At 38.2% G+C, this 23,023-nt stretch overlaps 1 protein-coding gene and 1 pseudogene across 1 annotated transcript in view; one reads left to right on the top strand and one right to left on the bottom strand.

Annotated features, from left to right (window-relative positions):
• grik3 (glutamate ionotropic receptor kainate type subunit 3) overlaps nucleotides 1–23,023 on the top strand; it is a 191,820-nt gene that overhangs the window by 155,665 nt on the left and 13,132 nt on the right. Inside the window, exons 11-12 of the mRNA XM_055163536.1 lie at nucleotides 4,934–5,157; nucleotides 15,289–15,407. Coding sequence (XP_055019511.1) covers nucleotides 4,934–5,157; nucleotides 15,289–15,407 — 343 coding nt within the window. The remainder of the gene's footprint in view (nucleotides 1–4,933; nucleotides 5,158–15,288; nucleotides 15,408–23,023) is intronic.
• On the bottom strand, nucleotides 4,212–4,328 carry LOC129411934 (5S ribosomal RNA; annotated as a pseudogene).

Here is a 23,023-nt window from a genome sequence, read left to right as displayed (position 1 = left end):
AGATTCCCCATGTCTAATCATTAGCCCTTTGATGACTGTGAAATGAGCCTACATTACTGGCTTATATTTTACATTACCATTGGCACCAAATGTCACGCTGTGGATTCCTTCATTCGCCTCTCAGTGAGGGGTCGACTCCATGCAACCTCCCAGTCAGAGGTGTTCAGATTCTGTCGGCTTAAATCTTAAAATTGCGTGTCTGTGCCGATGTGTTTATGCAATTAGGAACCACAGCATATTTTACAGTGTATCAAAAGAATACTATAACACCTGCTCAGAATAAGTAGAAGCTGCTGTACTGCAACTTGGCGTGGTTTGAAGACGACACAGGAAAAGCAAGGCAAGGTATGAATAAAGTGTGGCATTGCAGTTCAACACAGGAGCGACTGCCAATGCGTTTGACAAAGAGTGTCTCAGTAAAGTAAAGAATGGAGGATTTTCAGCGTCCTATGTGTGTTCTTATTTTGATGTGGCTGTTTGGGATTTAAAGACTGGCTTTGATGGCATTCCTTCTTTGACTGTCTCACGTTCAGGGGCAGTTTTAAATCTGTTGACCATGTTTACATTATTAGCTTCAGTAACAGACTGATTCATCCACACGATGTGAACATCAGTACAATAAACACTGCTGGCCCTGTTTCTCCTTCATCCAGCTGTAGTCATTATGTGTAATAGTGTAACATTGTATTGTGCAGGGTTTTGTCCATATGCTGCACTGTACATTAAGATTAGTCTTAAACACTTATAGTATTATGCAATTTGCTCGTAGAGTTGTATGTTTTACATCATTATTTGTAGTCCATTCTTTCTGATTTGATTCCATACATTCTAATATTTTTACCTGCCTAGGGACAACACATGAAACTTAGTATTTTTGCTATAATCTGGCATAGTAACACTGTAATTACCAGTGATGCCACTAACGCCTTACTTAGTAAAGCATTACTGTAGTCAGACTACTTTTTTCCGTAACGAGTAGACTAACGCAGTGCCATTTCCAAACCAGTAGTCAGATTAAAGTTACTTATCTAATACACTGTGCGTTACTATTTTTGCGTTTCAGGGCGGCGTAGGTTATTTATTTATTTTTATTTTTACCGACGTAGGTTATGTGACCCCAACAATTATATAAATCGTTACACGTTTCCTATAATGTTCCGTCATCTCCACTCTGCCACGAGTCAGATGTAAACAATGGTGTGAGAGAAGTGCAGCTGCTTTTGCAGCTGGAAATACAAATTTTATTTTGATTTTATTTCAGCTAAGGATGGCAGAATAAAGGTTCGTTGTACACTCTGTGCTGGCAACAAAGTGTTGTCTGCCTTCAAGAAGGGGGTGGGGGATCAGCCACTGCTGAAAGTAACTAATAAAGTAACTTGTAATCTAACTAATTTACTTTTAAAAGCAAGTTCTCAGTAACTTAACTAACTTACTTTTTAAAGAAGTAATCAGTAGTCAGTAGTCAAATTACTATTTCAAAGTAACTATGGCAACACTGGTAATTACAGATGTTCATTAATATGCACTGTCCCTATCAAATAAATAAGTAAATACAAATATTCTTGTTAAACGGTTTCATTAAGAATATTATTTATGGTTTTAATCATGATGTTTGACTGCATATTTTTACTCTTTAGTGTTGCACCATGGTAATTTACACATCATGGGACAAAATTTAAGTGTGTTATCTTCTTATTCATTTTTTGTCCCTATGTGCTTATGTAAATTTGATCATGGGTTCTTACTTGATATCCACCATAGGTTAGTTACATCATGGATAACAATATATTGCTATTCTATGCACAAATTGTGACTTTGCTGTTTTGAGTGTCTGGTACAGGCTACCTGTTTTGAACCCTACACTGTAAAACTCTGCATGTTCTAAAACAATGCCACACAAAACCTTTACAAAACCCTATCGCGCTCTGTTCCAAATCCCTAAACACTGCACCGATCTCAAACACGCCGAGGTTATTGTAGCTTAATGAAATCTGGCGGCTGTCGTCAGGTGCAGCGTCTGCGGGGACAACAGCACCGGGCCCCTCCATCTGCAAAGTGAGATAACACTGAGCCATGTGGCACTCAGCGGGGCACTATCAGCTCCATCTCGCCCGTGCCCAGTTTCATGTGCGCTTTCTCCGCCAGCCGAACACGCACTGGCTGCATGTATATTAGCTAACGTTTGGGCTAACCGCATGCTGCTTGATCTTCCGCCCGACTGGCAGCTCTGGTTCAAAGCTGTGTTTGGCAGCACACAGCGGAGGTGGAGCGGTGTGGTATGGGCGGAAATCTAAATAGTTTAAGAAGACAGCAGCCGCTCTACAGGATATACACCCTTGCGTCGTCTTGTGTCTCTACAGAGTCCCGTAGTCCATTTAGCCACTGCCGTCCTGACCACGGGAGAGTCTAATCTACGAGGTGAGGAGGAAAGGTTTGGTCTGACTTGTGTTTACTCTTGTGTGGGAGGTATCACAGGAGTGGAAAAAGAAACTGTGTGGTAAAACAGCGGTGAAGCCAAATGTAAGCTACGGGCAGACTTTTTCAATCCAGTGCTGTTGAAAAAGATGTTGTTATGTATTCAGTGGTACCTGGTATTACCATCTTGTTAAAAGTCCTATATTACACACACTTATCTCTTGTGAGCTTTGAGCCATGTTATAATGCTGTTACTTCATCAAAAACATAACTGGAGTAGTGTTTTGTTTCATTCACACATGTAGTAATGCTTTCTTATTAGTCTGTGCACATCCCCTGTTCCACCTTGTGATGTCATGTAGTGGTAGTTTTCATGTTAACAGCTACCTTTTACTAATGATTCTAGTGAAGGTGTATGGAGTTTAAAATCACAGACATTACAAGGTGGAACAGAGCGTTTTCTGTTTGAGAGAAGAACTCTAAGAAGCCTAAAAATGCAGTGTTTGTGTGTTAAACATGTCAATGAAACAAAACATAACTCCAGGCATGTTTGTGATGAGGAAACAACATTATAAGATCATAAAATAAAGAAATATAGGCCCTTTAAACCTAATATACGAGTGCCTCCTTGTTATGGGCCTTTACCCTCTCAACCTCTGGACATGTGGAATAGCCTACAGACTGCTTCATGCATAGTTGGAGAAGATAGGAATCCAAGCTATTGTGAAACAAGTATCTCAATATAACTGCTAACCTTCTGAATACACGCTCATACGCATATAATGTAAAATAATAACAACCTTCAAGTAATCTGTCTTATTCCCATAGCAATATTCCGGGCCATCTTATTCTAGACATTGTAAGTCATTCCAGAGATACTAGATAATGGATTTTTGGATGGGAGCACATTTGATTTCTCCTGATGTGGGAAAAAGGTGTCTACTTTTTACCAATACACAATGTCGGATTGACAGAAATGAATTTTCCATTGGGACACTATAATTTTTTACAGAAAGTTACTGCAATATATCAGCCTGTCTGTGGAGTGGAGAAAGAGAACAGTAATAGATACAGAGGGAGCATGAACTGTTACAATGGGGGCAAGGTTATTTCATAGACCTGGTATTGAATGGGTCTATACAAAGCATAGACCAATGTATATTTTTACCTGTTCTATTTTATTTCTCTACATTAAACAATATTTTCTTTTTTTAGCCTTGGTTTTCACATTTTATAACTCTTATATGTATCTATGTGTAGGTACACTTAATTCAGTCTCAGTATTCTGCAACTTTTGCAAGACATATTTTTATCAGGAACCAACTGTCTAAAATATTTGTCAAAAGAAATGTAGCATAATATAAATGTGTCATTTTGATTACATATCTAAAAGCATTGTCACGATACTGAAACTTGCTTTTGAAACTCAGGAATAGACATGAATGATACTCTTTATCGATTCCAGTGATAATAAACACACATTTCAGTACAGTAGAATGTGATTTTCAACGTTGAATCATAGTGATTGATTGCATTTATATAGCACCTTTCAAGATACCCAAAGCACTTTACAGTTCATTATTCAGTCACTCCACACTCAGTGGTGGTAAGCTACTACTGTAGCCACAGCTGCCCTGGGGCAGACTGACGGAAGCGAGGCTGCCAATCTGCGCCATCGGCCCCTCCGTCCACCAACATCACTCACACACACACACACACACACCACTTTCATACTAGGCAATGTGGGTGAAGTGTCTTGCCTAAGGACACAACAACAGTTTTTTGCCACTGGCGTCCCACTGTGGCACCTGGAATTCCTAGTGGTCTCCCGTTCAAGTACTACCCAGGCCCAGCTTGCTTATCTTCTGAGATCTGACAGGATCAGGCTTTGACAAGCTGGTATGGCCACACCAGTGCTTTCTTTTATATTACCATGTGGTCTTATCTCTGTGTAATCCCTCAGTCGTCCAAGTAGGTTGCATAGTGGTCCATGGGCGTATAATAGTCATCTTGGTGACTTTTTTTTACTATCGATACCTGCTCAAATGAGTATCTAGTTTTTATATAAGTTTTTGTATTGATTAGTATCTGTTTTTTCCATACTTTTGATAACCCGTGAACCAATACGAGTGTGTTTTGTTTCATTCACACATGTTTGAGTTATCTTGTCTACATCTCCAAAGATCAAAATGTTCTATTACACCTTGTGAGGTCATGTAGTGGTAGTTTTCAAGTTAATAGCTACAACTTTTACCTTTTATACAGTAGAGACTGGCAAGTCCTGTGTTGAAATCACCCAAATGATTCTAATGAAGGTGTATGGAGTTTTAAAACAAGGTGGAGTGTTTCCAGTCTGAGAGATGAACTCATGACTCAAAAAAAACAAAACAAAAAAACAACTCCAGGTGTGTTTTTGATGATGAAATATTATAACAATGATTTTTAAAAAAATGTAATATGAGCCCTTTAAAGTATGGTATTAACACAATTTCTTCTTTGTCTTTTTTGTCTTTCACAGAGAGCAGACTTGGCCGTAGCCCCCCTCACCATCACCTACATGCGCGAGAAGGTCATCGACTTCTCCAAACCCTTCCTGAACATGGGCATCAGCATCCTGTACCGCAAACCCAACTCCACCAACAGCGGCTTCTTCTCCTTCCTCAACCCCATGACTCCCGATATCTGGGTCTACATCCTGCTTGCATACTTTGGCGTTAGCTGTGTCCTGTTTGTCATTGCCCGGTAAGATGCATGCTTTGTCCTTTGGTGCCATTATATTAGCCTCCATGTGGTCCTTTCAATAGACACAGTAATTTACTCTGCTATCATTGCAGGCTGTGAGCGGAGTGGGCTAGCCACTGTAGCCTACTGCGCAAGTCGCCGGGTAGTGATCAGGGCAGTTATGTCGGCATGAGATTGCTATTGGTTAGAGGAGGGACAATTTTGTTCAATATGTCACCTCTATAGGGTTTTCCTAATGCGTGACTTAAAGCAGACCTATTATGCAAAATCGACTTTTCAGAGCTTTTAACCTAGTGATAATTGTTTCTTGTTCTCATTTACCCTCTCAAGGTTGTATTGTGAAGTTGTATGTAGTGATTTGTGCATGGTTGATCGATCTTTAATTGCTTATTTTCAACCACCACCAGCATATGCCCCCTGGTTTGTACTTCGTTTTTCAATTTTATTTTCTTAATCAATGACGTGCTAGGATTTGTCAGTGTCGCGTAGTCATTTTGGTACAAATATTACTGTATTTTTCAGACTATATGTCGCACCAGTTATGGTCTGGGAAATTTATTTTATAAAATCAGAGACCAGGAACTGACATTTCATTTTGAAAGGCAAGTTATAGTAATAACAATAGAATAGAGAACCAGAGGCTGTTAGCATAACACATGAACAGTTCTTCAGATAACTATAGCATAAACAACAGAACAGAACAAGTTTACCAAACTCTCCATCTCACTCCATATCACAAAATCCATTGAATTCTTCATCCTCGGTGTCACTTCTGAGCAACTCCACGACCTCCAGAGGTAAACGGAGCGCCACTTCCTCTTCTGTGTAGCTGTCGTCAGAATCAACATCAGTTCCAGTTAAAATTACTACAGCCGTTCTGAATCCCGACAGGATGGTTTTGCCTGTCACTGAAGTCCAGGCTTTGTTGATCCATTCACTGACTTCCAGAAAAGTTATATGGCGCATCCTTCCGGTTATCACAGGTTTCTCGCTCACTGCAAACTTTCATTCTGCTGCTCGATTATCGTTAGCTTGTAATCTTCAAAATATGATTTTCTTTTTGGGGTGTTTGTATTCAGTCTTCTCACTTGTCTTTATAAGTTTGTTTAAATTTAAATTTTTCAGAAGTAGCTCATGTTGCAATCAACTGACATGATACCAGACAGGACAGCGGCTCTTTCTGCAGGAGACATGCACAGTGACAGTGGTACAGGAGTAGTTGGAGTAGCAGATACTGACACACAAGCCTAGAGCGGCTGTCAGTGTGAAAATTTTAACATATAAGTCAGACCAGAGTATAAGTTGCAGAACCACCCAAACCATGAAAAAAGTGCAACTTATAGTCTGAAAAATACGGTAATAATAATCCTCTACTCACTTGCATGATGTGCAGCTATCCATAAGAGGTGCCAACAGTAACACGGCTTTGTTGTGATGACGATTTACGGTGAAGTCAGTTTCAATTGGGCATTGTAGTTTTATAACACAGAAGTCCTCTTACTTCTTTCTTATGAAGTCTTTTAAGATGGACATTATGATTTAAAATGTGAAAATTATACCATACTGTTCCACGGTTGTCATAGATTATAACCATATAGCAGATACACTCACAATAGATCTTCTTTAAACTGCAAGCTTCGTCCGCTTACTTGTAGTTCTTTCTCCCACTCTAATGTTGCTTCATGGCTCATCAGCAACATTGATGAAGTACAGCGCTTTACTACTTTTACTTTGTTATGTTCCATCACTGCTATAGTGTTAGTAGTGAAAGTATGAGTAGAAAGAGCATCACTATAGACGTAGTTGACCTAGTAGTAGAAATATTTGTAGTGAACATATTTGCTGTTCAGTTATAAAAATGTATATTATATTCAAAAGCAAAGAACACCTGATTTGCCGTGTCGAACGAGTGAGCTATTTATAGAATATGAGCGTCATTTACATAAAAAAAGAAACCATGCTAAAAAGTCTCATGCTAATTGTGAATGCCGATAATCTGTTTGGATGGAGGAGTTTCGCGCAGGTTTTTGGTGCATATGAATGGCTTGAATATGCTTTTGCTGTGATTGTCAGTATTTCCTGCTGCTTACCATGCAAAGTGGTGCTCCAGGAAGTGGGAGAAAACAGCCGCTAAAAGGAGTTCAGGATCTTGAGAGCAAACAGCTGCACTTCTCTATCTCTGCACATTTTAGGGCGAGCAAACAAATCGTGGAGTGGTTTTACACAAGTGCAAAAATCATCTGAAATTGTCCCGTCAGTTTTTTTTTTTTTTTGGGATGCCAGCTTGGATAGCGGAAGAAGTGTTTCCAAAAGTGCATCGATGTGAGAGGAGTCAGAGCTGAGGGCTGTTCGGAGAAAGGGGTCAGTCGGAATGTTGGACACAGATGTAATGAAAGTAGAAAGAAGAGGGTTTGTGAAGAGGTTGTAATTAACTACTGTACAGACTCTGTTCATCATGGGTTAGAAAACTGTAAGTGAAGAATGGCAACCAAATCTTTAAAGGTGCACAGTGTAACTTTTTAGTTTAGGGGAGATACTATTGCTTTGTCAACAGGGTTTCACAATATGACATTATTCTTCTTGTAATATGGGTGCTCAAAAATACTTCAAAAACATGCCTTCTGACTGTGAGTGGGATCGCATCTTCACAGATCTTGCTTGTGAACTGGGCTGGTGGCGTCTCCTGTTTGTCTCAGTCGACATTGTTAAGTTTAATGCCATACTTGGGAACACTGCAAAAAAAGCAATAACATCTCCATGGAAACAAGCATGTGGTGGGCCCTCTACCAGAAAAGTTACACAGTGCACATTTAACAGCCTGCCCCTGAGTAGCAACAATCTTTTGGTCTTAGATATTTTAAAGGTGATTTATTATGTAAAACAGCTTTTATGAGCTTTTAACCATTTTTTCTCATCAAGTGTTTTCTCATCATTAACACACTCAAAGTTGTGTTTTTATTGATTCACACATGTTCAATGATAAAAACAATGAAAAAGGGTTGCTGGCTATGATTAGATGTGAGCACTGGTGGAAGAAGTACTCAATTTTGTTAAGTAAAAGTACAGATACCAGGGGAAAAAATACTCAAGTAAAAGTATCATGAAAAATATCTACTTAAGGAAAAGTATTAAAGTTCTTATTTAAAAATGTATTTAAAGGTCTAATAAAGCTTGAATTCTACTGATTTTGATATAGATTTGTGCTGAATTTAGTTAAAGAGATGCAAAATTGTTTTAGCTGCTTTTATTTGTATAGATTTGTTTGCTCAAGTTACAAAATACTTTTCAGTCAAGTTTAAAAAAGTAGTGGAGTAAAAAGTACAGATACATTCTCTCAAATGTAATAAAGTAAAAAATATCCACTTCAAAATGTTCTTAAAACATAATATATCTTCTTCAAAGCAATCACAAACACATCTGTCGTTTTTATAACATACAATCACTTCAAACCTAAGATACCGGAGCCAGGAGGCCTCTTTCGAATAACTTACAATATTTATTCTACCTCATTTTTCATCATAATAAAGTGCCAGACACTTCTAGACTTTTTTGTCACAGTCAATAATTCACATACATTTCAGAAGGACTGACCTCCAAAACATCGGTGGTAACATTTTATGATAACATTACATCTGATTAAACATTGTTATAAAGACTTTCATTGTTATCCCATAATTTCTACACAGCAAAGCGAATTAAAGCCTGAGAGTGTATACCAACCGAAAACATTAAATTCCCAGTGACAGCACCACACAGATTATTTTAGACAGCCAACAATAGCTTCAAACATTGAATAATCCAAAAGTGCAGGAGGCCAACTCTGTACTTCAATACACTTTTGTTTCCTAAAGGGTTTCTGTTTTCCAACTTGTGATAGCGTTACTTTGTTTTGCATCGCCAGGGTTACTCACAAAGCTTATAGTCGATAAACATATTAAAAATAACATTGCCGACGTGACAGGGCTGTGTGTGTAATTTAGGTAGTGGCACAAAGAGAAGCGGAGTTCAAATAAGTGAAAATTCAATATAATCTTTGTAAACGCAAATAAAGCACTTTTGCGTTTTGCTAAAGGCCAATATCACGCTGTTTTCTGATCTCTGTTTTAATGTCATTTCCTCATCACAAACTTATCTGGAGTTGTGTTTTGTTTCATTCACAAATGTTTAACACACAAATCCCGCATATTTAGGATGAGTTCTTCTCTCAAACAGAAAACACTCTGTTCCACCTTGTGATGTAATACAAAAAGTGCTCTACTGTGTTTTAAAACTTAGAACAATTGTGATAATTTCAGCCCTGGAATTACCAAACTTTAGTTAGAAAAAAAAAACAAAAAAAGGTAGTGTTAACTTGAAATGTACAGCAGCATCACAAGGTGGAGTATTGTGAGCTCAGGAGAAATTGACAGACTAATAATAAAAGTTGAGTGCAGTGATCCCTCGTTTATTGCGGGGTTATGTTCTAAAAATAACCCGCAATAGGTAAAATACTCAAAGTAGTCAACTTTATATTTTACATTTATTATATTTGTTTTAAGGCTGTAAAACCCCTCACCACAAACTTTATATACTTTTCTCAGACAGGACAGTTACAACCCTTTTTGCATTCTTAAAACTTATAGCTGCTGAACCGAAGATTCATTTATTCTGTACTGGAGCCCTACAGCCCAGTCTCCTGCACGGGTCCATTTTTCGAGACCTGCACCCGCCTGCACCCGCGCAGTACAGCACCACACTTGCCGTTAACCCGAGATTATATCCAAGTTTTGTGCTGCATATGTCACGGACTGAACCGAGACTAAACCAGGACTAACCTAGGACTGATTCCAGGACTAAAGAGGAGGACTAAATAAGGACTGAACTAGGACTAAAACAGGAGGAAACCAGGACTAAACCAGGACTAACCCAGAACTGAACCAGGACTCACTATCAGGACAGGCTCAGAGGTGACCACAGGAGAAAGGACCCATGCAGAGCTCCACACCTCACGGTAAGTGCGGCAATTGCCCCGATCGCGCTGCACTTCAGAATCACACTGCTAGTGATCGAACAGTTATGTAAATTTGGCGAGATGAACACATTCTGTACTGTACAGGAGACACAGCACGGAGGAGAATGATTGACAGTGGTCTACAATCCCTTAGCCAATCAGGACGCAGGGGGAGAAACACAATATGCGTTCATATTAGGGATGGGCATGATTAATCGATTAATCGATAATTGATCATTAAGAATTTCATCGATTACGTTAATTTTAATCGACAAACCGAATGTAGGTTGCTGTGCGTAGCGTGACCAAACAGGGTCCGTACATGTAGCTCTCTGCACTCAGAAGGAGCGAGCAAACACAGTCGGTCCGCCTGCAATGTACCGAAGCACAAATGTGTATTTAACGATGACTTGTACAAGAAATTCCACGCTTTCCGTTGCGTTCAGGCACAGTGTATAAAGCAGGAATATATGCTTCGGTGTCCAGTGGGAAAAAGCTTTGCCAGGTGAGAGTCGCGCAATGTTGATGATGAGGACTCACCTCCCACCCCCCGTACGGTGTCCTGGTTTTGACAAACGCAAATATGGTCACACTAACCTGTATTCCACTGAGTCATGTCTTTTAATCCGACAGAAGTTGAACCGCATCAGCGCACAAGAGCTGTAGTTTTATCTTCGCTTAGTTTATGCAAATTAGCGATGCGGTTTTAAGTTTCTTTTCTGTGAGAGTTGCGCAAAACTGAATTAAACACATTATAATGTCAAACGGATTGATGTGGCTTTAGAGTCGTTATGGTTTATATGTCGTAAAGTTGAATTTATTTATGCAGATTAGTAGTGCAGATAGTAATAATAATGATGATCATTTTAATATAAAAACGTTAATAATTTATCGATAATCGATCGTTAATTCTTCCGACGATCGATTAAGAATATTTCATCGAATGCCCATCCCTAGTTCATATACTGTAAAAAAAAAAAAGCATGCAAAATTGCACTAAAAAAATCCACGAAACAGCGAGGCCGCGAAAGGTGAACCGCGATATAGCGAGGGATGACTGTAATCCTTTATTATTAGTCTGTCAATTTCTCCTCAGCTCAATATACTCTGTTCCACCTTGTAATGTTATGTGGTAATACATGAAGTGTGGTTTTAAACCCCATACACCTTCATTAGAATCATTTGGATCACTTCAGCCCTGGAATCACTAATCAATACACTTTTGTTTGCTTCAGCATTTCTGATTTCCAACTTCAGATATCATTACTTTGTTAGCTTATAGTCGATAAACATATTAAAAATAACATTGCCAACGTGACAGGGCTGTGTGTGTAATTTAGGTAGTGGCACAGAGAGAAGCGGAGTTCAAAGAAGTGAAAATTCAATATAATCTTTGTAAATGCAAACATAGCAGTTTTGCTTTATGACAGGTCGTGGTGCCAAGTCATCTGCTGATGTGTAGGAGCCCTCTTGGCACTGACGGTTAATAGTGTGTTTAGGGGCCATTTTAGTGCGAGTCTGTGGAGATGGGGCCTTCACTGGCAGCACAGCTTTTTCAGACATTAAAAAGTGAATCTGGGCTTTTAAATCAGGACCCTGACACTGACAGCAGGCAAAGTGATAGTTGTTTTGTTTTTTTTAATGTCTGTATTAGTTTAGGTGATGTGTGTGTTTAGAATGCATGTCAAGTCAGTCCAATTTGAATGTACGTGACATTTTGTTATTATTAAAGGGCCCATATTATACTGTTTTCCAATCTATGTTAAAATGTTGTTTCCTCATCTAAAACTAGAGTTATGTTTTGTTTCATTCACACATGTTTAACACACAAATCCTGCATATGTAGGCGTGGTTTTCTCTCAAAGGAAGGAAGGAAACTCTCTGTTCCACCTTGTGATGTCATGTGGTAATACAGGAAGCACTTCACTGTGTTTTTAAACTCCATACAACTCCACTAAAATCATTTGGATCATTTCAGCCCTGGAACTGCCAATTTCTACTGAACAAACGGTAAAAGGGAGCTGTTAACATGAAAACTACTGCTTCGTGGCATCACAAGTTGGAACAGAGCATTTACAGAGAACAGATAATAACAGGTTACTCAAACATCTGTTAATTAAACAAAACACAAGACCAGGTATGTTTTTGATGATGTAACAACATTATAACGTGACTTAAAGCTCATAAGAGTCAATTTTGCATAATATAGATCACCATCTTGCCTTTCATTTTGCTACAGTGTATTCACCAATATCAGTGTACAAGTTTCAGATTCGTTTTCCCAACTCCCTTTGCTCTCTGCACAAAGTCACTCCCCCTTCAGAGCGACATTACAGTCAGCGTGCATTGCCCTAATGAAACTACTGCACATTGCATCAGGTTTGTGAAGTTGAAGTGTATTTTTTTGTTTCGTGCTTTTGTATATTTATGGAAAATTGCTGTGTGATGTAGGCTGATCTAAACTGGATTGTACAGCTAGCCATAAGGAGGGTTTGAATCAGGCCTGGGAGGGATCACTAGATTACTCAAGCATGCATGAATGACATATAAAACCACTTCAGGTGTGTTTTTGATGATGGAACAATGTTATAACACGGTTATTTCAAAGCTCCAAAAAGTTGTCTTTCACTGGACAGACTATGACTATCAATATTTTGAGGTTCAGCAGGTTCAGGTAACTTTATTTGTACCTTCAGGTAGAATAGGTTTTCAGCTGGTGTTTGCTTCAATACACAAATCACACAAATAATAAATACAGACCTAAAGTCATAGTTCATAGGAAATATGAAAGTGCTCCACAGACTTGATCAAAACACAACTAAACGGTAAAAAGAGTCCAAGATTAAAATGTTACAGATGTTCATAAAAGACTATCACATATAAACAATTTTGGTGCAGTTTACAGCTTATTTAGCAAACAAACAGCTGCTGGAATAAAGCTGGTTTTCAAGAGTTTAGTTTTACACCTTTGAACTGTGTTCATTTGCCCAGAATGAAGGAGCTGAAATAGGTGAGACACATGTTTTAAAATGGACATGGAGCAGCTGGGGGTCTCCAATTACTTCACTGGACCGTTTAACAATCTGGTAAAGCAGATTTTTAGTTTTATAGAGACTGCCAAACCATGAGACCAAATGAAATGATAAAACAGATAGAACAAAAGCCTGATCTAAAAAAGGCATCAGTGGTCTTATCAATATAAAAAAAAAAAAAAAAAAAAGTCTAATTTCTCAAACAGTACAATCTCTGGTGGCCAGTCTTTGCCTCAGTTGCCCCATCCTAATCGATTCTCATTTTATATGTCATCCTTTTTCATTTATGGTACAGAGTTGGTTGTTTTAAAAAGTCCAACTTAGACATATACAAATACTGTTTTTGTATGTAATGTATGTATGTATCTATGTTTTATGCTATAAATTAGAGGCGTATTGTCAAATATGTATTATGCAGTGAATGCTGTTTTGAAGAATTTTCATCAGTATTGCCTACCCTTACTCAAAATATCCATTTGTAAGTGTGATTGTTGATTGCTGTTGATTGGAGAGATAATTGAGGAGGACTGGCAGATTTCTGTCCGGGGCGTCTGACAAGGAAGCCTGTTGAAATGGCTTATTTGCAGCACAGCTATTAGCAACATGACACTGACATGATATAATAATAGATGATTTGTTGAATTGATTATTTGGAGTGACATTACAGTGGGGGGTGTTCTACATGTATGTCTAATGGCGGATTGTTTAGATGTTGTCATGTTGACACAATGTCCACATCAGTAAACAATGTTAAATAGTCTGTGATCAATGATTGTGATTATGACTTTTATTGTATATGTGAGAGACTTGTTTAACAGAACACATCAACTCACCTTTTGTAGTTCCATCTAAATCAGTTCTTTATTGTGATATGGCCAATTTGAGATACAGTGAAGAACTGTTGTCATACGAGCTGTTATCCTCTAGAAAGAAAAAACATCTTAGACTTAAATTGAAGCTTATAAACTCAGAGTTTTTCATGTACATTTGAGGCAGTGATATATGTAATAAATGTAACAATTGTAACAATTATGTAACAATTTGTCAGGTGGACAGACTTTTTTTTTTTTTTTTTGGTCTTTTGGGGTATGTTGAGGGTGATATTTGACAGTAGAAAGGCAGCAAGCCCCAGAATATTTTTTTTCTGCTAGTTTTCCCCATGTGTCAGGATACATCATGCAAAATTTTAGGGTTATTTGACCATTTATGCAGTGGCAGTTAATATTTACAGTTACATAATTTCCCCAATAGATTTTCCTAAATAGGTTGTTTTTTGGTAGCCTGATTCATCTGCATTCACGTCGTAGAAACCATCTGACCTTGCAGTATTAGGATTAGTTCGTTCGACGGTAGGCGGGTACTTTTTCTATTGAACTAATCGCCGCTATTTGGTCGTGACGTATGTAATGCACCAAATCCCGTAGGAAAAAGGGTAATAATGTCTTCCCCTTGATAAAATTCACCAAACATTCTCTTTGTTCCAGCTTTAAATCCTCGATTTCGGGAGTGATTACCAACACAGAATGTATGGCTTCGTCTACATCCATCTCGACCGCTTTGTTTACTGTTGTGCTGTACCACAAAAGGGACCCAGACAGGAGCTTGAGTTTGATGTCATGACTTCATAGCTCTTCGCTGACTGGCCGGTGCACAGTCTTGCAAACTGTCTAGTTTATTCCGATTCCTGACCTAGTCGCTGGAGAGAAATGAAATTGAGCGGAGGCACTAGGTAGTTTTCTGGGGCCCTGAGACCAAACGGGGCAGAGTTGGGAGTGTTCCCTATCAACGTGTGATGGCCTAACATATAAGATAACAGGAAATAACAGTGAAAAAAAGGGTGCAAAAACATCCTGAGGTGTGGACCTGACTTCCAGCCTGTGTTCAAATAAAGCTCAGATTCAAGTCTAATAAGCCTCAGACATAGCAGACCTTACAGTTAGCATGACACTCCCAGAGAAGGTTGACAACATCAGCTTCCAAGTATCAATAAATCTTTTTATGTGACCCACTCATTTTGCATGGATATGTCCTATAATGCTTACAGCTACGTTCAGTTTAATTTTCATTTCCAGTGCTAACACCCATATATTTCCTGTTTTGTCTCCTCAGATTCAGCCCTTACGAGTGGTACGATGCCCACCCCTGTAATCCTGGCTCTGATGTAGTGGAGAACAACTTTACCTTGCTCAACAGCTTCTGGTTCGGAGTGGGTTCCTTAATGCAACAAGGTACCACTTTACTCTCCCCCACTTCCCCTGTCACAAACAATACCATGGCACCACTATTCCACTATTCCTCCTAGCTCCTACTCCCTCTCCTCCCTCCTTTCACTGACAAGCTCCCTGATTTCCATCCTGCGCCACTGTTTCCGAAGACATTTAGCTGTCAAGAACAAGCATTCGTACATGACAAAGAAAGGTTGCTGTCACCTTGCGAGGCTGTTTAAAAAGGAAACGTGTGGGTGCCAGGGAGTTGTCACAGACTGGCAGGTAAGGATGGAAAAACATAGCGGCATACATTTTTTTCTCCCCCCCAAAATGCAGTGGCTGGTCCCGTTCAAGTATATGGAGCGTGAGGGGACAAAAAGGCTAAGTTGAAGGAACATGTCTAACAAATGCCAGCTGTCAGGGATGGTAGGATGAGAGTCTGTGATGTTCAAGAGCTGCTCCAGTCTCAGCGTCGTACAGTATTGTGTGAGCTCAAGCGCAGACTCCAGATGTCGACTTTGTATTAGCGCGATGAGTAGCCAGGCAATTAATCTGCTAGCTGTAACGGTAAGGAGATAATTGGCAGGATGTTTTTGGAGCTGCTTGGAGGTATTCATAATTGTTGTAGAGAAGCTATGGTGTGACGTTTTGGTGATGTGATGTGGGGAGATTTTTATTTTTTTTTAATGGCTGGTCTGGTTTAGGAATCTAAGTCATGCTGTAAATGACGTGACAAGGGTTTTCTTGAATACATTTCTGGGGAGTTAAGAATGCATTGAGAGTCTGGCACTTAATAGAATGAAGTAGATTAATTTGGGCTTTTAATAATCAATTTTATTAAATACTTCTACAGCTGTTATTAAGTTAGAACATTTGTACTTTTTTTTGGACATTAGCAGCTCTGATGTCCTGACTTTCACTATTATGCAATATGGCTGTGGCTCATAACCTTTTTAGTCACAACCCCTATAACAACATTTACTGGATTTCATGACCAGGGATGTACTGATACCAATACTGGTATTGAATATCGGTGCCAATTCATGAAAATTTGCTGGATTGCATATCAGCTCCAAAATATCAATTCTGCCGGTATCCTGGTTGGACAGATATATTAATGTGTTAAGACAGTTATTTATTGGTCGTTGGTGATCCAGAAAGTCTCATGATGTTTAAGCTTTTAAAACAAAGTTGTTCTGTAGTTACTTGAGATAAATAACTGCTCCATATCACATTTTGTCATGCAATATTTTTGTTTTTTAGAAAAATAAAGTTTATTTTTAGTCTGGAATTAGTTGATATCGGGTATCGGCAGACTCTTAAAGTCATAGTATCGGTATCTGAACTGCTGGATCGGTGTATCCCACTGGATCCGTATTCATAAGCCACAAACACAAAGACATACACTTCTCAGAAAATGATAAAGTCATAATTAATTTTTAAACTTGTAGAAGATTTTGCCAGAAATGTTATACCAACAAACTGTAATTGACACAGGGGCGGTCCTGTGTACAGGCAGACGGGGCAGCAGCCATGAGGGGGTCTCTCTGTGTAGGATCACCACTGATCTGACACATATCAAGTTGCAAGTTTTCAAACAGGTTTCACCTTATAGTGAGGTGACCTTCTGAAAAATAAGCAACACAACTAAAGTATAGTATACAGCAAGGCCAGAATTTCAAGTTAATGCATCTGATATAAAAATGTATTCAACAGATGGCATATGTACTCTAGCTTATGAAACCGTTTACCTTTTTGTTGTACCATTTTTGGTTCTAAAGTTACATACGTTTTAAACATAACATGGAACAAAAATTATTTCTCAAATTTCAAAGACCTGTAAATCATGTAAATAAATGGATGTATTTCATCATATCTTGTGTTATTCGATCTTTGAACTGCTGATGAAGGTACATGATTTTTTTTTTTTTTTTAATGTATTTAAAATAATAAAAATTAGCTTGGAATAACTGACGTATTTTATAGAAACAGTTTCCTTTCATTTTGAAGTAATATTAAAGTATTCGGAAGAAAAAAGTTGACAAATTATGCAAAATCATGCACCTTCTACTTGCTTTCACAATTTTCCCTCCGTTACCATGACCTTTCTTAATAAAAAATCTCATTACTCTAAAAGTAAGAGGTTTTTCAACCTAATCTTGTACCATATGGTAGAAAACTATATGAAGCAAATATTCAAACCAGTTTGTTAAGGATATGTAAGTGAGAACCGCTAGTTATCACTGTTTGTATTTATTGCCCAAAAAGTGCTGCATATTTCATTCCCTCCGTTACAGACATGAGTTTTTCAATTTTTTGTCAACAACTTGAAAGAATATCGCAGGTTTAACTTTACCCTGTTGGAGTGTAACTCTTTCCTACATTCTGATACTTTACTTATTTCAATAGTCCCTCTAGTTTCTGAGTAAGAGCTATTTGAATGTAAAAAATCTGCCCGTTTCCCTCCGTTACCGCTTGATCAGACCCCCATACAAACATACAGGTCATTGGGATATGGAACAGGTAAAGAGCATAAATTAAGGTATAAGGCCTGTTGTAATTATAAATTATAGTTTTATATCGATCAAGAAGCAGTTTGCCTAGAAAAGTTGGAAAATATGTTGAAAATTACAGGAAGTATAGACTTCTTTAAACAATATTTCAACAAAGTAAATGTCTTTTCTTACATGTGTAACTGTCAGATAATAACTTTTCTGTACTTTAGTGGAGTTTTGCTAGGTAGCAGTTATGGAATTCCCTGGTGTGATGTCACGATTTCCAACCAGGAAGGAAAATTTAAACCTAAAAAAAAGCGAAATTGGGACAAGCAAGTGTGAATGTGTTTTTGTTTTGTTTTTGGTTTTTTTGCAAATATCTTCAATGTAATGATCTTAACTGTGTTTTGGTAGAAGAGAATAGAGTAGTCTAACCTGTCGTACGCAGTTTAAGGGATAAAGCAACCACCAAAAGCTACTATTACTAACAACATGAAAATCGTAACATCCGATATGAGTCAACCTTGCTACCTTCCATAAAACACCAGTCGTTCTGCTATTTATTCTTCACCCCAAGTCTCCCCACTCCTTAATCAACCTCTGATAAAACTCCACATGATTCAAATAGATTTCCACTCGCCCGGTGTCCCTTATAGCGAAAGGTAAACAAGCGATGGACCCAGGAACAGCGTAATGAAGTCAGCTGTGAGAAAAAAGACTGGAGTAATGAAATGTTTAACCCCGAAGTAACAAGACAAATCAAGGAGGCTCAGAGCAGCGCGTCAGTGGATCTTGGGCGCGGAGACTGGCAAACTCGCTCAGCTATTCATTAAGCACACGAACTGAAGCTCTGGTGGAGACGCTCTGCCAATTTACCCACACGGCAGAGGAGATACAGGGGAGCCAGGGAGCCACAACAGAGGGGATAGTTAGTCGTCCGTATTATTAAGATAAACAGGAGAATTATCTGTTAGCATACAATGTGTTAGGGGGAAAAATACTCAATACAAGCTGTAGTTTTTTGTTGTTTTTGTTTTGTTTTTTTGTCAGAGGAGGAATTGAGTGGATGTTTTGGATAAATGTATTTTGTTTTCTAAATCTGTATAAATATATAAGTTCTGTTGTTTTGACAGTTTTGAAGAGATGGGACAAATTCTTAAAAACAATCATAATGTAAGGTACACTGAATACATGTACCAAGAGCCAATTCTGAATACTAATTTTGACTGTATTCTGGTACAGTTACTTTTTCATTTGGTGGTATTTGGAATACAGATACTTTTCTAAAATCAAAGGAATACATTACATTATTTGATCATGTGATTTAGGCTTTAAACTGCACATAATCAATGCGGAAAAATACAAAACTCTGATCTTGTGGTGAGTTTATGTGGGATTTTTCCAACTCCATGTAGTGAAATGGAAAATGCTTTAAAATGTGAAACTAATTTAAAAATGTTATTAAAAGTAGTAAGATGTAAATGTATTCAGAACAAAGTACTCTGAGTTGCCAATGTTTTAGAATACGTTGCAAAATGCATTTGAATGCAGGCATTCAATATCCTGTAATTATATACATTTTCAAAGTATTTTTCCCATCACCGAAGGTACAAAATCAATTTTGTGAAATTATGTTATGATTGACCAATAAATGTATGTGTCATTGGGCACTTCACTTTGAGCCTTGATTAACTGTGTTTTTTTTCCTCTGGTTAATATGTTAGTGTGACCTTTTAAGGGAAAAAAAATCTTCAATTTCCCATTCTTATTTATTTTTTATCTATAATCAATTACGGATGGGCCTATATGGATTTTATGATGCACTCGAATAAACTTGGAATGACACATGGACACACAGATAATACAGCAGTGCGGAAAAAATATCAGTGCCAAATATCGGCAAAATTTTCAGTGTTGGACTGATACCAATATGTGGCGAAATCCTCTGAAAATTCTAATGACTGATATACCATTCATATAGTCAATTGCTTTGGTTAGTGTGCTAACATTGATTCAATATATATATATATATATATATATATATATATATATATATATATTTTTTTTTTTTTTTTTTTTTTCAGGCAAAGGAAAGTAGTACCATTAATCAAAACATAATTTACATATCAATACAAAGTCTAATTGATTTCTGTGTGCATTTAACATACACACAGTTCTGTAACAATAGAAAATTGTGCTATGGTTAACATCCCTGTTTTACCATTCTCCCATTATACTCCCAGATATTGCTTGAATATAATTTGAAATGAGCTACTGTCAGAGCTCTCCTGGCAGTGGTCCTGAACATATAATCTTCCCCACAATGAGTGATTCCTCTAGCCGCCCTCGCGCTCCTCTGCTCCTCTGCTCCTGCACCAGCACCATCCCCTGTTTGTCTGTGTCACGTCAACAGCCACTGCGCTCCTGTCTGCCAAGCCCTGACAGCACACAAGATGGCAGCCATTTTCTCTGACATGTTTAAAATGCAAATGGACGTGTTTGAGGAGATCCAAAAAGGAAAAAAAAAAAAAAGAAGGAAGGAAGGAAGGAAGGGGGAAAAATCATGCAGCAGCTTGTTTGTGGGAGGGAGGTGTCATCCACAACACAAAGAAGGCAAAATCTGACAAGGTGCAAATACAAACACGTTGAGAACTTCAGAGCCTTCCTGGGGGTCCTGCTAGGCTCCATGCTCACAATAAACATATGCCTGATGATTCTCAGTAAATTAGTTTCCCCCATAAAAATTTATTTGCAAAACTGTTTGATTTACACGTCGGCTTAGTTCCAGTTTGCTTTGCGATACTCATTTCCCACACAAAACACAGCAGATGCGTTGTTATTCAAAAGCCCATATGTTCTATTATGTATGAAGGGCTAATCTGTGACATTTTGCTTGTCAGTGAAAATTTGCCCTTTTATAAAATTCACACGACGATTGTGTGGCCGTTCAATAGGCATTTCCATATACAAGTGGTATTATTTAAAAGCCATTAGCGGTGAGTTGGCGCCTCCAGCTCTGAATGGGAATGTGTGTAAGGAGAGTGCGAAGTGTAGGTGATCATTCTCAAGGGAAATCCTGGAATCCTCAAGCCCACAAGAGGCAATGCTCAAGGGAACAACGGTACAAATAAATAGGTCACATTGAGTTGGTGACTCCATAGGGAAATGAGGAATGCCCAGGATATTCCAAACGATCATAAAATGCAAGTTACAATTCAAATGGAGAAACACGGTGAAGTAACGTTGTGTAACTGTGAAATATTTGAGTTGAATTCATTTTGTGATAGAAATTAAAGGGCCCATATTACACTATTTTCTGATCTATGTTAATAATGTTTTTCTTCATCAAAAACATACCTGGAGTTGTGCTTTGTTTCATTCACACATATTGAATACACAAACCCTTCATATATAGGCTCTGTTCAACCTTCATGACATCACTAGGTGGAACAGAGCATTTTGAGGTTAGGAGATGTAGATATACTAATAATAAAGGATTACTCAAACATGTGTGAATGAAACAAAGCACAACTCCTGGTATGTTTTTGATGATGCAAAATATTCTAAAAATGGCTTAAAGCTCACAAGAGTTAATTTAGTGTAATATGGGCCCTTTGATACGAGACTACATGCACACTGCAAGTTTAAAGTTTCAGTTTCACTTTGGGTGCATAATATTAATGTTGTGATGCCAGTGGGTAATGTCACCACTGGTTTTGTAAGACAAGTGTTTGATCAGAACTGACAGTTGAATCTGCAGGGCAAATGCACTAACCTTTCTGAGTTGCTGTGGTTCAAACCATAAAAATAATTTCCACGTTGCTGTTGGAAAAATGTGGACAGACAAAATACTTGTTCCACTCATCGCTCACTGGATTTAATTCATTATACTAGGGATGCACCGATACAACTTTTTCAGTTCTGATACCGATTTCGATACTGTAGCTTTAAGTGTCTGCCGATTCCTGATATCAACCGTCACCAGTGCAGAGACTGAAAACTGCATTTATTTCCTTCAAACAAAAATAAAATAACACAAAACTGATCCAAATGTTGTTATATAAGTGTTAATAACCACTGAACAACTTTGTATGAATAAAATTTTAAACTATGACCAGTAATTAGTCGTATAACATAAATGTATATGTCCAATCAGGATATAATTTTTCAGTATCGGTGCCAATATCTGATATTAATATTGAATCTGTGCATCCGTAATTACAACTACTGGAAATACAATAGGAATAAAGCAAGGATGACTCACCTGAAATGCTACTAAACATCAGAGCAAAGTCCAAAAAATTACTTGTCATATTTATTTATTAATTCATTTCTCTATTTATTAATTCCTTCATTTATTTTCAAATGACTTTGTACAGGATTATGACACCATGCTGTACAATGCCATGCCCTGGTACACTGCTGCTTGCAAAATAACTCAAAGCAACCCGAAAATCTCCGGCTCAGGTACCCTAGACATAACATTGTGATGGAGTGTTTTTATTATTGACTATCAGCGCTGCCTCTCTGAACCAGCATTTACGCCCTTTTTGCTTTACACGATTCGAGTCCTTCTGGAGGAAATGTACAGCATATTGACACAGTGTTTATTTCCCCGGCAAGCCTATGACTGATCTGCTCCGCTATTTATTAGACTGCTGGCTTATACAACTCCCTGCTGACAACTGGGCTTTATAGCATAGGATTCAATTGAGTTAGCCCTAGCTTCACTTCATCTTTAGTGCCACGCGGTATAGATGTGGATGTCCCCTCTCTCCAGTCATAGTGAATTAAGGGATTGCAGAGTCGCGCCTTGTTTGTAACCAGCGCCGTCCATGTCAAACCGCAGAGGACAAATCCAATCAAATTTGGTGGGAGAGGTTAAAGAGCTGACCACAGTGGCCCCAGTCTGAGGGCTTGTTACTCTTCAGAATTGGCCCCATAAATCTTCCCAGTAAAGGAACTCCAGAGCACAGCGCAAGGGTATTTTAAAGGTTGTCACAGATGAGATATAAAGTAAGTCTAACCAGCAGTCATTGGACTATTGTCAACAGAAGATCAGGCACAAAAATGAGATCAAAGTCAAGGCTAGTACTTAGATGGATTTGAACACTTTTATGACATTGTGATTTTTGTGCATTT

This window comes from Boleophthalmus pectinirostris, unplaced genomic scaffold (genome assembly GCF_026225935.1).
Source record: "Boleophthalmus pectinirostris isolate CB_2022bp ecotype Guang Dong unplaced genomic scaffold, ASM2622593v1 HiC_scaffold_6, whole genome shotgun sequence".
NCBI lineage: Eukaryota > Metazoa > Chordata > Actinopteri > Gobiiformes > Gobiidae > Boleophthalmus > Boleophthalmus pectinirostris.
Note: the sequence above shows the minus strand (reverse complement) of the source record. Positions and strands in the feature narration are given on the sequence as shown.